The sequence below is a fragment of the Lepidothrix coronata genome, unplaced genomic scaffold (assembly GCF_001604755.1).
Source record: "Lepidothrix coronata isolate B3197 unplaced genomic scaffold, Lepidothrix_coronata-1.0 Scaffold152, whole genome shotgun sequence".
Taxonomy (NCBI): Eukaryota; Metazoa; Chordata; class Aves; order Passeriformes; family Pipridae; genus Lepidothrix; species Lepidothrix coronata.
The window spans coordinates 1,136,994-1,153,354 of NW_016690332.1; the positions used below are offsets into that span (position 1 = coordinate 1,136,994).

The 16,361-nt window shown below is 39.2% G+C and overlaps 1 protein-coding gene across 2 annotated transcripts in view; it reads left to right on the plus strand.

Annotated features, from left to right (window-relative positions):
• Window positions 1–16,361, plus strand: part of GMDS (GDP-mannose 4,6-dehydratase) — a 418,974-nt gene that overhangs the window by 327,634 nt on the left and 74,979 nt on the right. For both annotated transcript variants that reach the window (XR_001877006.1, XM_017828779.1), the window contains exons 8-9: window positions 6,870–6,988; window positions 16,246–16,342. Coding sequence is in view for 1 of the 2 variants with exons in the window: in XM_017828779.1 (XP_017684268.1) it covers window positions 6,870–6,988; window positions 16,246–16,342 (216 nt within the window). In the remaining variant the exon portion in view is untranslated. The remainder of the gene's footprint in view (window positions 1–6,869; window positions 6,989–16,245; window positions 16,343–16,361) is intronic.

Genomic DNA, 16,361 nt, shown 5'->3' on the forward strand with positions numbered 1-16,361 from the left:
TTTTATATGTTTTCTGTCAGTGATGTCTATGGTTTGCAAATGTCTCTCTTCTGAATGGAAGCAGCTGCCATGTCACAAGTACTCAATGTCTCCTCTGCCTGAGTAGAAAGGGCAATGCTAAAGGAAAAACTTTGTACACAGACTTTGTAGTCCTTATGTTCAGCATTATTCAGTTAAGGTAGAAGCATATCAAAATGTATTTAAACTGATGAGATCTGATAGATACTTAAATGGTGTTCAGAAGGGTTTTTCCATGAATGGAGGTTCCTTGAGCAACAGAACTTGCACCAACACTGTGATTTTTGGTAATCTGAGAGAACAGGATGATGACTCTTCAGAGGAAAGGAAGAGGCATGTGTCCTGCACCTCTTGGGCAGTTCCTCTTTTGCTTAGGTTTTGAGAGGGGGTTGAACATTTGAAAAGTGTCACTCGTTGCAGTGATAGACAATGACCTGAACTTCAGTTTGCCTTTCAAACACGAACTGTAACAGCATAGTAAGGTTCTTAATGCGTGTGCACCCTAACTTTTTAAGTAGCTGTGCAAGAAGGGTTGTAATTTAGGGGAAAAAAAGCACAGCAGTACATTGATTATGCACACTCCCACCATATTCCTGCTGTCACTGGCTTTTTGGGAGTATCGGCACGCCTGGCAGCACATCCCTGTGGTTTTCTTTGGCAAAAGCCTCCCTGCTGTGCTTGCCTTGACCTATAACATTGTCAGAAACAAGTACTAAAGCAATAGTCATTACTCTAGACTGAACTCCCATTGTGGCAGGGAGCATGGGATCATGCCCAACACTTTTGTATGTTGGCTCTCAGGCAAAGACAACTTACACTTAACTCTGATCACAGGACTTTTTTGCTGCACTTTAGCTTCATTAGTGTTTTTCAGCCATGTGTGCTATGCCTCTGTTGTGTGCAGAGCATGTGTAAAGAGATCTTTTTTCCCTCTGTTGGGTATTATATGTGTATTATATGTAGGTATCACTGTTTCTTTAGATAATCTCCTTATATAACACCCTCTCATGCCTACCGGGTACACCCAGTACACACCTACGCTTTTAACAGTCGCAGAAGTCAATCAGATGTGGGTGACTCAGCCAGCGCAGCACCTTTTCTTCCTTCTGTGCCTCTCCAAAAGTAAGTAAATAGATAAACTGGAAGTCAGTTTGGGTTCAGAGCTCTGAGTCAGCGTCCCGTCTCACTTTTCTAAGGCACAATCATCAGCTGTGGTCAGCTCTGTAGCAGCTTGAGAAACCACAGCCAGTCAGCTGGGTTGTGTCAGGAGCAGCCGGGTGGTGGCATCTGGAACCGCTTCACATCCCAGGCAGGCAGGAAGTGCGTGGGCATGACATCTCCCCACGTCGCACAGCACGGAAGATGCCGAGCAGCTTCTTTCGATGCCAGTGCAATTGAGTAGGGACAATGCAGAGAGGGAGGTGGTACAATAGCCCTGTCTTTTGTAGCGCAAATGGAACAGTCCCTCATGATGCACACAGGAACAGCAGTCATGCCAGGCCTTTGTGCTCGCCATATGGGGAGAAGGTTCTCCTTTGCTGCCACATCCCTGTAAAGGCTCATCATGGTTTGGCCCTAAATGCTCAATTCTCCTTCTCAGTAGTGAACCCAGCAGGATAGCGACATTCGGGATCACTAGAGAGTACCATATCCAACCCACTGAATGCTTCTGCCCACTTCTAGACAATGGATTATGGAATACTGTAAAGACAGAATTTCTTTAAATGGTGATAATGTACTCTTGGGTCTCTCCAGGTGGTGGTGTTTTCTGACTTAGAAATTGCTCCCTGATTGTTGACAGACTTGGGGTAACCCATGCCTTCTGCAAGTAAGTAGAGCTAGGCATTCACCAGTGTCTGCTTCTTTGTCTCTGAAACTAACAGACGATGCACCATGCATCAGGCTACAACTATCTGTTCCATCTCCTAAAGTAAACATTACTGATTTGGTTTGATTTTTTTTCTCTGTGTGTGGCAAATACAAAGAAGTCAGAATGTCTCTGCATAACACCTAGAGATATGTAAGAAAGACTTTTTTTACAGTTTAGGGCTTGGAAAAAAATGCTGTGTAGCACTGCAGGGCAATAGTAACTAATACTAACAGGAAGGTTTTCAGTTCATCCCATTGTGTTCAGTCATGTCTGTTTTGGGTCTTGAATTAGATGAGACATATGAAAAGTTTTATTTATTCTCTTGAAAAACAAATTATCTTTTATTTCTGAGAAAGTTGGATTTGTATTTTTTTTCCTCTTGAATACAAAGATACCTATGTGCCCATTTTAACAATATACAGTGCTAAAGCAGACAGCGAGACAAAAGTCTCAAATATATAGAGTTAAACATAACCTCAACTACCAGTCTTTGTTATCCATGGATGACAGCCTGGTTAATAAATGTTTTCACACTAGGATGCTGAACTAGTGGGAGTTAATGTTGAAACACATCTACAACATACTCCAGACACTCAAGGCAAGCAGACACATCACAACATAACAGCAGTGGCATGCACACAGTGTACCTATATGGGAGTAGAGTTAGTCAAACTTGGGTTTTCCCACTCACTAGCCCAGGTGCAAACACTGTGTAAGCAAAGAAATTTGGGCAGGGAGAAGACTGGCTCATATTTTGGATATGTTGCTTGAAAACGATGCTTACTACTGGCAGGCGTTTATATTGAGAAAAGGAAAGAGGGAAAAGATGAAAGAGGAAAGACTTTGGCAGAGGCTGTAGTTCAGGCATGCAGAACAGATATCCTAGTCCACATAATCATAAAAGTGTGTCTGCTTGCTAGACTTGCTATGTATCTCTTTCCAGTTAGGTTTCTGTCTTTAAATGTAAATGACATAGTATTGCCTTTAGACTTTGTGATTCACTAGACCAGAGCCAAAAAGAGTTCAAATATGAAAAATGTTTTGTTACATTCTCCATTAAAGGAACAGTCTTATTCTAAGAGAGTAGAAGCCTGAATTGTTTCCATGGTAGTTTTCTCCTCTTTTTCAACATCTGTCCATGTTTTGTTATCTGGATTAAGCATAACATTAGGGAGAAGGTGGCAGAACTGAACACAAGTAATTTCTTTATTTATCAACCCATCAAAAAAAGCCTTTACAAAGAAATACAGAAAAATCCATGATTCTCCATTTCTGCAACAGAAAAATTCCTAAAATATATGACCTTGCGATGGTTAAAAGATAGCCAAGAGCCGAAGCTGGGCAATGTTTTTATCCCAGTTCAGCCATGTCATGGGTCATGTGGTTCAGCATGTGAACAGGAAGGTGAGAATGGGTGAACTTTTGCCTCAGTTGTGCAGTCCATCAGAAAATAAATGGAGCAAATCACTCTGCAGCTGTATCAGGAGGTGAACGGCTGAATACCTCTCACACAGAGGCCTTTGTGTTCTGGACATGATCTAGCATTATGATGGGACGCACTAGGCTGAGGCTTTGTAGCAATTACTAACCCATTATCACGCTAGAACATGAGATCATTTATCTTCTAATTCAGAGTGTCACCTGTTCTTCATTTGCCAGTCAATAACCATTAATTACTTTCAGTGGAAATTTAAACAAAGCTTTTCCCCTCTGTTAAAACCAGTAAGCCATTCAGTAATGATAAATAAACCTAGAGCTGTATCTCCCTCTTTCCTCTCATTCTCAGCCTGGAGTCTGGTACAATATGAATTCTTAAAGGAAATGCCTAGAAATTGATAGGTCAAGAGCCTTTATTAGTCTGATGTGGGGGGAAGCACATTCCTGGCACTTGCTGTAGGGAAAGCGTATCGCTACTGCTTGTACACATATGTCTCATTGGTTGTCATGGGCTGCACCTGTGGAAATATAGATTTGACTGTGGAACTTATTCAAAGTTTTTTCTCTCTTCTGGCTTGCCTTGGCATTTTTTTACAGACTGTTCATGCAGACACATTCAAAGCAACAGCATTTCGTCACCCTCCTCGAAGCCAAACAGAACTATCGCTTACTTTGTAAATTTTAGCATGTTAAGTTTTTTCATACCTGGTTGGATCGAGGTAACTGTAAGTGCCAACAATTGTGAATGCCAGAAAAAATAAAAGAATTAGCAGTGATAGATTCTCAAGCAATCATTAAGTTAAACATTCTTTCCTGATAGGTTTTGAGGCAAAAGTTGCTTTTAGCAACTCTATCTGCATTGTTTGATCATTGCTAAGTTGATTCTGTAAAAATTTGCTGCAGCTTAAGTTGTATTTCTAAGACGGTGATTGCTTCTTTTTTGAAATAGTAGACAAGAGCTGATACACCCAAATGCATAAAACCTGGTTGGACCCACTGTCAAAGGCTGGGTTTTGTCAGTATTTTGGAGCTGTCTCCTTTGATGTAGGGCATATTTTATAGTAAAGAGAAACTTTCAATGCTATTTTTATTAATATGCAAAAGGAATGTGTAAATATTTTAAATACTCACTGGATTGTTCAATGTTTTGGCATAAGCACCCGCACTAAAATTGTGTCTAATGAATTACAATACTGAGGTGTTTAAACGTGGGGAGTGGCAAAAAATTGTTGAAAGTCTGATCCTGCTTCTGTTTAGACATTTTAATACCACTTTACCAAAGGTCATAGTAAACAGCAGGTGCTTATGCTACTGTTGCATATTCGGTCAACCTATGTGGCATTTGGGGCTAAGGGGTGATTTTTACCAATCAATGCGGTTATGTTGTCACATATCTCTCAAATGTAACTGACACTACAGTGCCAGGGTGAGAACTTGAGTTCATTATATATGGGAAACATCCACTAAAGTCAGGAGAAGAACCACTGTTAGTTCTCCCTCTGTCTGACTGTCTAATCTTGGAAATCCTTTTTTGCTCAAATAATGCCCTCTCATATGAGGAAGCATGTTGTTTTCAGCTGGACTGCTTAACGAAAGCCGAAGGTCTGTGAAATTAGGGACCAGGCTAGGAGAAACAGAGCTGTCAACCACCCATTTTAGATATTCCTGTTACCTTTCTGTGCAGCTGCTACAGCTGTAAATCCTGCAAGCTTGTCCAGTCATGAAGAAACAGGAGTTGGTGATTTACAGTGACCTCTCAAATCATCAGGGAAACCCCAGTGCTCCAAGAAAGCTAATATGAGAGATACAAGTTAAGACATCTCCTCCCCACAAGAGGAGTTTCATTAGCCAGTTGGGTATTTCTGCGTCATTGGTTAGGATGTTCAATCCTGGAAAGGAAAAATAAAGTTGCTGCCATTGTCCTGCCCAGCAGGTCATCTCCCTAAAGCACAATTAATGTCAAGGACTTACACAGCAGTTCCCCAAAACCCAGCCTTCCATGCGCATTCAAGAAGCAAAAGGGTTCAAAAGGAACATGTTAATAAAGTCTTGTCAAAACTTTGGAAGATGCATAAAATATTAACTGGGAAGAAAAATGGCTTGGAAATAGAACCATTTAAGTGGAATGTATTGCCTTGCTATGCAGGACATTGATTTATTAAGAATAGGAGGGAAAAATTGAATATTTCAGGTGGTATTTACCAAGAGAAACTGAGCTGTCCCAAAGCTTTTATTAATCTGATTTGCAGAGTATCCACTACCATCAAGGGACCTACTAAAGTTGTTTTCTTTAAAGCTGATGTGAAGAGGTCAATGCAAATAGCATCGTGGATTACACTGTGAGAGGATGACAGTCCTTTCTACCATATGGAGAGAGAGTTGAATTATTTTGTTTTCCTTTTTTGGTTATTTATTAAATGAAGATCATGCCATACAGGTATTCCCTTTTCCTTGCCAAAGGAAATGAATCGTTTGCATCATTCTGATTGATCGAAAGTAATAATTATTCTGTCCACCTACAGTTCCTATGCAGTCAGACAGTCCAGTCACTGCGGCAGTGCCTTTCGCATTAGAAAACTGAAATGTACCTGCCACCATACCTTAGACAAGTCACACGTGTCTTTGCATGCTTCTTTTTCCATCTGTTTTCTGTTTTTCATGCTGACTTAGCTGGCCAGGTCTCTGAGATGGCACTCATCCATCATTACTTTTTTGTGGGAGGGGACTCTGTGAAAGACTGCTGCAGGAATTAAACCTGCTCCCCTGAAATGCAAAGATGTTGACAATCCCATGAAGTATTGCTTCAAACCATATTGCGAACCTTTTGCTGCACAAACAGTTCTCCGAAAGTGATGTTTATTGTTGTCTCACTTTTCCACCAGTGTTTTCTGTTTTCCTGTGTCAAAAGAAAAAGTTTCTTCTACAGTGCTTTAGTATGTAACATTCAGCACATATTCAGCAGGAAAAACAGATTAATTTGGTCAAATACGCTGTTAAACATTCTTAGTTACCTTTTAAACTCTTTTACTCTTAGTTAAAATCTTCACTTGGGCAAAACAAATGTGACAGAAGAAAGAGCGAAAAGGATCCATATTTTCATGCTTCAGTGTATTTAACATCGTTCTATAACAGACAGACAACAGTGCTCTAGACTGAAACATTACAAAATTTTGTTCTTTTCCCCATATCAATGTCAATTCATGCAGTGCTTTAAACAAGTGAATCCACACTGTTGAGCACTAAACCAAGTCTCAGTGTTCAAAAGTAAACATATTAAAGTCTCCCCTGCAGAAACCCCTGCTGTGAAACAAATTGAAAATCAAATACAGCGTTGTTTTCTATAATAAGAAATAATTGGACTCTTTTTAGAGTTGCACTGAACTGGTTAATAGCCACTGTGTAAGGAAAGTGCTAATTTCCCCAGCTTGAGATATGTGTGTGTACGTCTAGTTATTTCCAAGTCAAAAATGCAGTAATACAATATCGTGTACCAAAGGGGCCACTTACATGTGCACTGAATCTGACTTTGTTTACCTTTCTGCAGGCCATGTGGCTGATGTTGCAAACGGATGAGCCTGAGGACTTTGTCATAGCTACTGGGGAGGTCCACAGTGTCCGTGAATTTGTGGAGAAGTCATTTAAGCACATTGGGAAAACCATCGTGTAAGTACAAAGATGAGAGAGCAGCCACAGGTTGAACATTTCTAGCATGTCACATTTGCTGTCTTACAGAGTATTGTTTGTCTACATTCTTCTTTTTTCCTCCCCTCACTTTCTAATAGTAACATGTGAGACCTTCCAGGCACAAATGACTGCCACAGTGGATATGTCTAGTGGTGCCCTCTAGATCACAAGTAAAAATGTAAGTGGGTTAGTCTTAATTTTTTAGTCAAGGTCTTCATTTGCTGCTCTCCCATTCACTCCCTGTCCTGGGGGCAGAGATGCCCTTCCACAGATGGGCACTGTTAGTGCTGTTCATCACCCTCCCATGAAAGGAGCTTTTCTACCCAATTCTTTATTTTGTGTCCCTAGATCCCCTCAGTCCTGCTCCCATCCTCTGCGTTCGGAAGAGGTGACACCTGCCAATCCTATTCTTTCCACGCGACAGCCTGTCAGCCACACTACAAGACTTATGTAGCAAACCACTCTGCATTCCTATTAGCTCTTCTCCTTCTAAGCCATAGAAATCTTGAGCAGTGGGTGCAGAATGTTTACAATGCATATTCCACATAGTTTGATTGAAAATACAAAATTCCTTCTCAAGGCCATATAATAAAACCAGGATGGCTTGGTGAGCGCTTTCTGTAATTTATATTTTTATTGTTTATTATTTTTTCAATTTCCCTCCTTCTGTATCTTCTCTGGGCCCCATGCATCAACATACCAATCTCAGCTGGAAAAGGGAGAGGAAAGCCACAGGCTCTTCCATGACGCTAGCACCAGGGCTGTTCCTCGGGCCATCAAAGTCACTTGTGCAGCTGGTGAACTTTTGACAGGGCCAATAAGTTTTACTTGGGAACAAAAACTTGACAAATTCAATAAATATGCAGAAGTGCACAGATATATACAATATTATTTGAACAGCCAGTGGGTGGCTGGGAGGTAATAACATTTTCTTCTCAATGAGTTTTTAGTGTCTGGTTTCAATTTTTGGCATCAGCTTCCAGAAAAAAAAAAATTCTGATGAGGGAGAGACTGTATTAAGAGTATTTCTAACCCAAAGGATCAGTTTGGGGAATAAGTTTCTCTCCATAATTTTAGCATTTCTTGACTGCGAGATGTCCCTGTGATCACACATTGTGCCATATGCCTTAAACACTAGTGAGGTTTGAGAGGGTAAAGAGGAGTTAGTAGGAGCTCTAGTAATAGCTTTGTCTTTCTTATTTTTTCTTCAGTTTTTATACTTTTGTTTCTTGTATTTATAAGCTAATTCACCCTAGTAAGCATGGATAAGAAAATGCTGCAAATTCAATTGCTCCATATAAGAAAGAATTCTAGTGATTTTGAGAACTACTTTGCCCCTATCTAGTATTGTTTATCAAAGCAAGAATGAATGTTTGGTAAACAACTTCTTTTTTTTTTTTAATTTTGATTACCTACAATTAGAAAATTATACATATAGGTTGGTACCTATCTGAATGTCTTTATTTGCAGTGGTTCCCCACATCACAGTTTCTTTTGATGTTAGTAAATTTATCCATTAGTTTAAAATTGAACTCCCTGCTTTAGAGTTGGCCTAAGAAGTCTCAGCATTTCCCAAGAGTGACAAATCCACTTGTATTTTTCAGAAAGCAAATTAAGCCCTCAAGAAAACCTAAAGGAAATAACAAGTCCACAATAAAAGTGAAAGTACTTTTATGAATAGCTTCTGTTATAGAGGGGATATTAAAGGCTTAGTTTAGATTTAGTTGTTCCTAACACTCCCAATTTTGTGTCCTGTTTAATTTTTGCTCACATATGGTGCTATGTGGTGGACTGCATATCTTTCATGTTGGTGTTTACTGCAGTCAGTGTTTGGATTGAATCAATCAGTGACAAATTGCTCTCTTAGAAAAACATCACAGTACAACTCCAAATGATGAGGTAGGGCAGGTATTTTCTGTGTACAAAGGCATAGTTGATTTTTTAATTACTAATCAAAAAAAGTAATTTTCAAAAATCGTATGAGAATTCACATGACACTGAGTGACGTGGTTTTTTAAGAACATAAATTACTTTAGAAATGGGGGCTTGGCTCTTCTGAAATTTTTCTTTCTTGTGAACAAGTTATTAATTCCTTACGCCATTTACAGTGTATAACTGCACATATGGAGACTAAGGTGACATTTAAATGCTAATGATAATTTTGTTGCTGATCATTTTGGCAATGGTGCAATTCTGAACATTTTGGATATAGTCTGTCCTGATAAACCAGCCATTCTTTCCTTGTGCTCTCAGGGTGGGAATAATGTCTCAACAGATCCACTACTCATCTTTCAAATTGCACTAGATGTAAAATATTTCTCAGGATTTGGAAAGTTTTGTTAAGAACCTCCACAATTTTTCTAGGTGTCAGGCTGACCCATGCTTTTGCAGTGCATACACACACAGACACACTCTCCTTGCCCTCGCTGGCTTCTTGGCCAGCCAGCTGGTAACCTCTCACATTCTTTGAAACCCCCAATGGCTTTCCACTCCCACCTCCTCCAGTTTGAATATATCTTCTTCAAGGAACAACCTGGCAGCAAAATCCTCCCTTTTAGCATTGTGGGACCCTGGTGGTGAGTCCCATTGATCTATTACTTTACAATTTATGAGGCACCTAAGAAACAGTACACCAGAGTGCAATTGCTAAACAATTTCCTGTGGGGATGGCTGCTTTCTTCCTATCTCCCTTCCTCAGAGTTGTGTTGAGTTGTTTGGGGTTCCTGGGGTTTTTTTGCAGGGTTACTGGTATTATGAAATTTTGCAACCTCAAAAACTTATCTGGGAAATTTACAGCACCTTTTCCACTGCTATAAGTGATGGCAAAGCCTCCCAGTATTGCTGTGCGATCTGCCTTTCAAAATTGATGGAATGATGGAGTAAATGACCAGGATGGATGTCGTGGCAAACAATAGTTGGCAGAGTTCGTACCACATCTGAGAACACTGGGCACATGTGCAGGGACTCCTAACTCTTTGTGCTTTGTCGGGGAAAGTTATGTAAAATCTTAGCTGTCACATCATGATATTGCAGTAGAGAACAGGAAGAAAAGCAATCCTGGCTTTTCATCAACCAGCTAAAAATATGAATTTTATTTTTTTAGGTTTTTTGTCTTCCTAACAATTCACATTAACTTGTACAGCTGAAAATCCAGGACAGCCTAAAAAGTCTTTCCAAGAACACAACATAATATTCTGTTCTAGACAGTCATTAGCACATGTCAGGACTATGTCTTCCAGCCAAAATAAGAGAGAGAGAAATTTTACTACATTTTTGTAACTAATGAAATGTACAGCTGCAATGAGACTGATTCTCTCTCTGAAATTGACTGCAAACTGTACACAGAAGTTTAACTAACTTGTCTGGTTTTTTTTCTTCTAACATTTCTTTTTCAAGGGAGAAATTTCAAACTATATTTATATAGTCCTCTGAATCATTCAAATTCAGTCCTTTGTACTACCAGGAAAGCCTCAAAGCTACAAATATTTTCCCTTGTAAGGATTACATTTTTTTTCTTTTACTTTCCTTTCTACTTATTACTAATTAAGTAGTACTTGGGGGAAACACTTCCCGCCTATAATTTGAACTACAGCAGGGTACACGAAACAGGCAAACGCTTGTCTTGACTAATTTTCTGTCATTAATCTTATTAAATTAGAACAGGATTGCAAAGATAGCCTGAAACCACTACAGCACTCAGAGATCTTTGCAGACTGCTAGAAAGACTGCTGTCTGCAAATGAGGAAAGTAGAAAAAAGCAAAAGAAAAGAAAAAACTGTTCAAGCTGCAGAAAGATTTATTGTGGGTTTTATTAATATAAAAGTACATGCACATTTGTTACAGAAATAGTCATTGCTTGCAGGATCAGAATTAATTCAGAAAAAAATGAATATTTTACTCCAGTCATTTGGCTCTACATACAAATTTTATCTTAACTAACGTGCTAGTTGGTCTTATAAAAGATGACCTTAAAAAGGGGAAGTTTGCAGATAAGCTATAAGGTCTAATGAGGTGAACTACTAACAGAAGTGGAGCACTGGCCTCTTCAGGGACAGTGAAGGTTGAACTGAAATTTAACTGTTAGAGGGCAGAGGGTTTTTCTGGTTTGTTGGTTGCTTTGGTTTTTTTCTTTTTACCCTGAAGTAGAAGGTTGGGTTACAGAAACACATGAGATTTGAAGGATTGCTGTGAGAACAGAAAGCCAACAATATGTTAATAATGGTGCTGTGGGGACATGAAAGAGGAGCCAACAGAAGTCATCAGCAAAACAGCTGCTGTTTCCAGTCTGGTTTGCCCACCAAAAAGTGCTGGCTAGCTAGAGCTATGTGTTGTATTTACCAGCTCAAGAAACTCAAGACGCTTTCAGATAAAGAAGAAGGGAACAGGATCTCATGCAGGAACTGGAGGCATTTTGAAGAGAGTTGAAAGGAACCCAACCAGGTTGGTGAAGAGTGCTGGCCTGGGTGAACACGCATGAGCATGGGTCCTTGCTTAGGACTGTACCATTTTTGTCGCTATTCTTGACACAGAGTATATATTTTAGGGGGCATTTAACCCACCTCAACTGGATATTTGACTCTTGCAGCTGAGCAGGCTTTCATTACTTTCTTATTGATATAAGGTTTTATCTGTAGGCAGACCCAATAATAGTTCTGTTTCACAATTCAAATTAAGGCTTGAAGACTGTAAAAATTTAATTATCTGATTTTATGCTTCATAAGAGGTATGATGGTTTCTTCTATACGAAAACTGGGTGAGAATGAAATATGGAGTTTCATGGGATATTCTGTATTCCCCGCCCCCAAAATTAAATCAAAATATTTCTTACAAATGCATTTCAGGAAAATATCTGATTTCAGGTCAGCTGGACATACATTTAAAGAAAGAATAACTTAAATAGAAGTTTTAAAGCCATTCGAAAGAAAAAAATCGATTCTGAAGATGTCAAAGCATCTCCTTTATATGCTATTAATATAATTTTGTTTCAGGTTGACACTAATGTAACCTACTTGAAATTACAACTTTTCATAATGCTTTCATTTTCACTGAAGCATTACTATTGTTTCAGAAAACATTTTCTTCTCAACACCAAATTTCACAAACTGGAGTGAAGAGACAGAGCTCGTTCATACACCAGCTTCCCTGGTTAAAAATAAAAAAAAAAAAAAAAAAAAGAAACAAAAAATAGGGAGCCTAGCATGTATTCTTTTTTTAAGTCTCGTAATACAGGGAGTCACAATTTAGATTTTTGAAATTCGAGCTTGACAATGCATGCACTACAACAACTATAGCATTTTTTTAACTGTGTTTGTCTAGTGAAAAAAGCATTGAAGAGCTGATTCACCAGAGCTTTTGAAAAAGAAATTTTAGGTACATTCCTTTATGGAATACTTTTGATTTAAGTACAAGGTTGTGGTTATGCAATCCCTATATCCTTGATTGCTTTGATGTGTCAGAGCTGCTGGCGAGGCTGGTGGTTGAGTTGGTGGCAAATGAACATAAGAAAAGTCATGCTTAGAGTTTTCCTTCAAAAGATTACTTGCAAAAGATATTAATGGTCTGTTATATGGTGTCAGTTTTGCTGTTTATAAAGTGCCAAGACAGAATGAAGTGCTTTGGCTTAATTTTGCATGCAATAGAAATCAGGCCACAGATCTGAGAAGTCTACACAAATGGTATATCATATTACCTGTGGAGGAAGAGCAAAATTTTCCTAAAATTTTATTTTTATTTAATTTATTGTTCATTTTTAAATGTAAAATTATTTTCTATGGCATATAGAAAATATGCCTTTCATTTTAAAGGCCTACATGATTGTTTTATTTTCCATAAAGAAGCTGAGCACCTGTAGACATTAATGGTTTTAAATGTTTTTTTAAATACCATCAGTTCTGTTTCTATGTAAAGATCAAACAAGGACATGAAATGCATATACTTGTTCAGTTTATCTGTGCTTCTGTGAAAGACAATTTTTAGTTGATTTCATGACCACCACAAAAATATATGTACTTTGCTTTGTTTGCTTCTCAATTACATCCGTTCAGACCATTTGGTCCATTGCAGTGCTATTCCCACCACTCCTCAATTATCCTGGCTCCCCTGTCTCCTTCCCTGCCCAGCTCACACTGCACCAGGTGGGTACCCCTGCTTTTCATCGTTACAAAATCCTCTCTACCTGTGGATGTTTTCATAGCTTGAAGCTTGCTCTCTTACTGAATAGTTATAGGAAATGAAAAATAATTGGAATCTCCAAAGTTGTAAAACACAAGGAGCATTGGTCACTGCTGATAATAAGTATTATGATAGTAGTGATCTCCAGATATGGAATTAGCCTTAAAGTAAATGCAATCCATCCCTCTGTAAATCCAGAATTTAAAAGCCCTTGAGGTGAAGAACTTTTCAAGCAAGTAAACTTGCACATGCATTTGAAATGTAACTAACTTAGTTTTATGGGAATTTCTGAGGTCCTCGATAGCAGTGGTATCCACCATAGTCAACAAGTGACTATCATTCTAAGCAATCCCAAAGCACCCATCTCCAACAGTGAGGCACTCGACATGGAAGTGTGGATGCAAAGGGCATCAAACCTGCTTTGTTGGTAGCAAGTGCAGAACATTCTGGCCTATGGCTGATGCCACCAGTTGTGACAGCAAACCCATCCTTTGCTTCAGTGAGAGGGTTAAGCTACACAGCGTGGGGCAGGCAATGGCCTTGCTGTAGAGGCTTGTTGTCTGCAGGACCAACATTTTGTGAAAAGCCTCCAGTAGGCCAGCAGGTGCCTGCCTGGTAGCTCTGGGCTTTGACACCAGCTGGGGTTTGGGGGGATCCACTCCTCATCATCTATAAATTTAGCCCAGTCCTGATTAGCCAAACTTATTTCAGTGTTTCCCCCAGGTTACACAAGACTGTTTTCTTGCCTGTGTGGGCGTTGGCCCTAAGGAGCAGAAATTGGGTAGTCTGTGGCTGGAACTACCTAAAGCCACAGCAACAGCAAGGTTCCCCATGCCTCTTCCACCACGCTTGTGCTTCAAGATAATTTGGCATGACATCTTCCAGTTAAAATTTCTGACGGCAATTTGACTATAAATTAAGGAGGGGTTTGGTGGTTGGTTTTTTTTTTTTTTCCTCTTTCCTTGTGATTAGAGAGGGGAGGGGGAGTTGGTTGATGAAATGGATGTCTTGGTGCTGGTGTCAGCCTGGCCCCTGCACAGTCCCTTTTATCAGCAGTATGGTGTCCCCAGCTGTGAGCATAGAGGTGCCAAGAGCAATTAGAAGTGCAGCTATCAAATGTTACTTTGTTCACAATGTACTTTTCTTTTTTTTTTTTTTTTAACTTGTGAACTTTTCACATTACTGGGCTGAACAGAACGGGTGGAGATTTCTTCTTAAGCTATTTCTATTGTTATATAACTTTGATAGCAACATTAAGTGAGTCTTTACTGGCTCGACTGAGCCTTCTGGAGCCTGTTGGGTGTTAAATGGGGTTCTCTGCTCAGTGACCTCCAACAACTGACGTCTCCTGATCTAAGCGCTTCCTGTTGTTTTACTGGTGAGGGTTAGTTTTCTATTAAGCTCATTTGAGTCCTGCACATCTTTACCCTCTGCCCTTTAAAGGGAGGGGCTAATGTTAGTTTTGGCTTCTGAATGAAAACTTTGCAGTTCAGGCTTAAAACAGAGCAACTGCAAAAAAGAAAGAAGGAAAATTTAAATTATAAATCGTCTTTAGCATCATGGCATGACCATTAACAGCTGACTTCACTGTCACTATTATCTGTTGGAAATTATTTCAATGCTAAGTGTTCCCAGTATCAAGCATCCTACAGGCTTTGCTAGTCATTCAAAAGTCATGAGTTGTGTTATAAAAATTGTGGGATTCAAAAACTAGTAATAATGCATATTTGGTATTTCTTTCTCCCTTTCAGTGTCTTAACTTTCATGAGCACACAGAGGTCACACCTTCAGACTTTACTCCTTAGCCCTCAGGGCTAGAAACTCAAAAATGAAGGCTGAGATAGTCAAAGAATTAAATTCTTCTAGAAGCTTCAGGAGAGGGGGTGGGGGGTTCGGGTGGGAGGGTGGAGCAGCGGAGCAAGGAGAAATCAAATCTTTGACAAAATCCCAAGAGCTGACAGAACAATTAGCAAGTGGGAGGCAAAGGTTGCTTTTCTTTCCTTGCTGGTGACTGAGACGAAATAGTCTAAATCACAGTGCTGATTTAAATTATATGGATTTTACTTAAAAATAAAAAAAAAGGTAGTTGACTTCATCATCATATTTTATGCCAGGCTGGTGCAGAGCCCTATGGTATATACTTAGAGGGAAAAACCAAAGAGAGGATAGATTTTCAGTCATAACTCTGGATTTTGTATATTCAATGGATTAAGTTTGATGCACCGATGTATGTTCCTACACAAATCATCTGAAGCATTTATTTTGAGTGGGAGCATTGTCCTCAGGCATCAAGGCTGCAGGCTGACCTCCCAAAAGGCAGAGCTAGTCACCCACCAAACTGTTCCTCTTCTGTTGCTCCTGAAATTTTAGACCAGGACAGTCTCAAAGAGAAGAGTTCACAGTGCAACCAGATCACATAAATTGCAGCAAATTGCAGGCTGTTCAACACATATGAAACTAATTTGGATAAAGTAGCTGTCTTTCAGCTCACAGATAGTAAATAGCATTTACAATACATGTATGTGGAGTGCCATGTTGAGGTAGGACTAAAACCTAGTAACTGTTTTTGTTTTGGTTTTTTTTTCTAGTTAAGCACAAATTAAATTATGCAGCTTAGTGCTATTCAAACAGAGCTTCACGTCTATAAAATTAACAGATTAAAGAGTTCCTGAAAGTATTGGCCGAAATACAAGAATTAAAAATATTTTAAGAAAACAACTTTGAACCAATCCACAAATGAAAAACCTCACTGTCATATTTATTTGCAGATACATGAGACATTATGAAATAAGGACATTTTATTTTCCCTTAGCATTATGTGTTTAATTTGGAAGTCTTGTATTTTAGACCTTCCACTGAATCAAAAACCAAAACAAAGAGACTTCAAAAGCCACTGTTGCTCCATTCAAGTCTAAACTCTGCCTTTGTTCCTATAGCTAATGAGTTTATACTGTCCTGCAGGGAGAATCGACACCAGCCTCAAGTAAATGAAAGAAGGCCAAATGTTGGTAAGATCAGAGCACTAAAGTAATTATGGGTTGATTAAATGTTTATCTTCTTTACAGGTGGGAAGGGAAGAATGAAAATGAAGTGGGACGATGCAAAGAGACTGGCAAGATTCATGTGACAATCAATCACAAGTACTACAGGCCAACTGAAGTGGTAAGAAAATGCCCTCTCT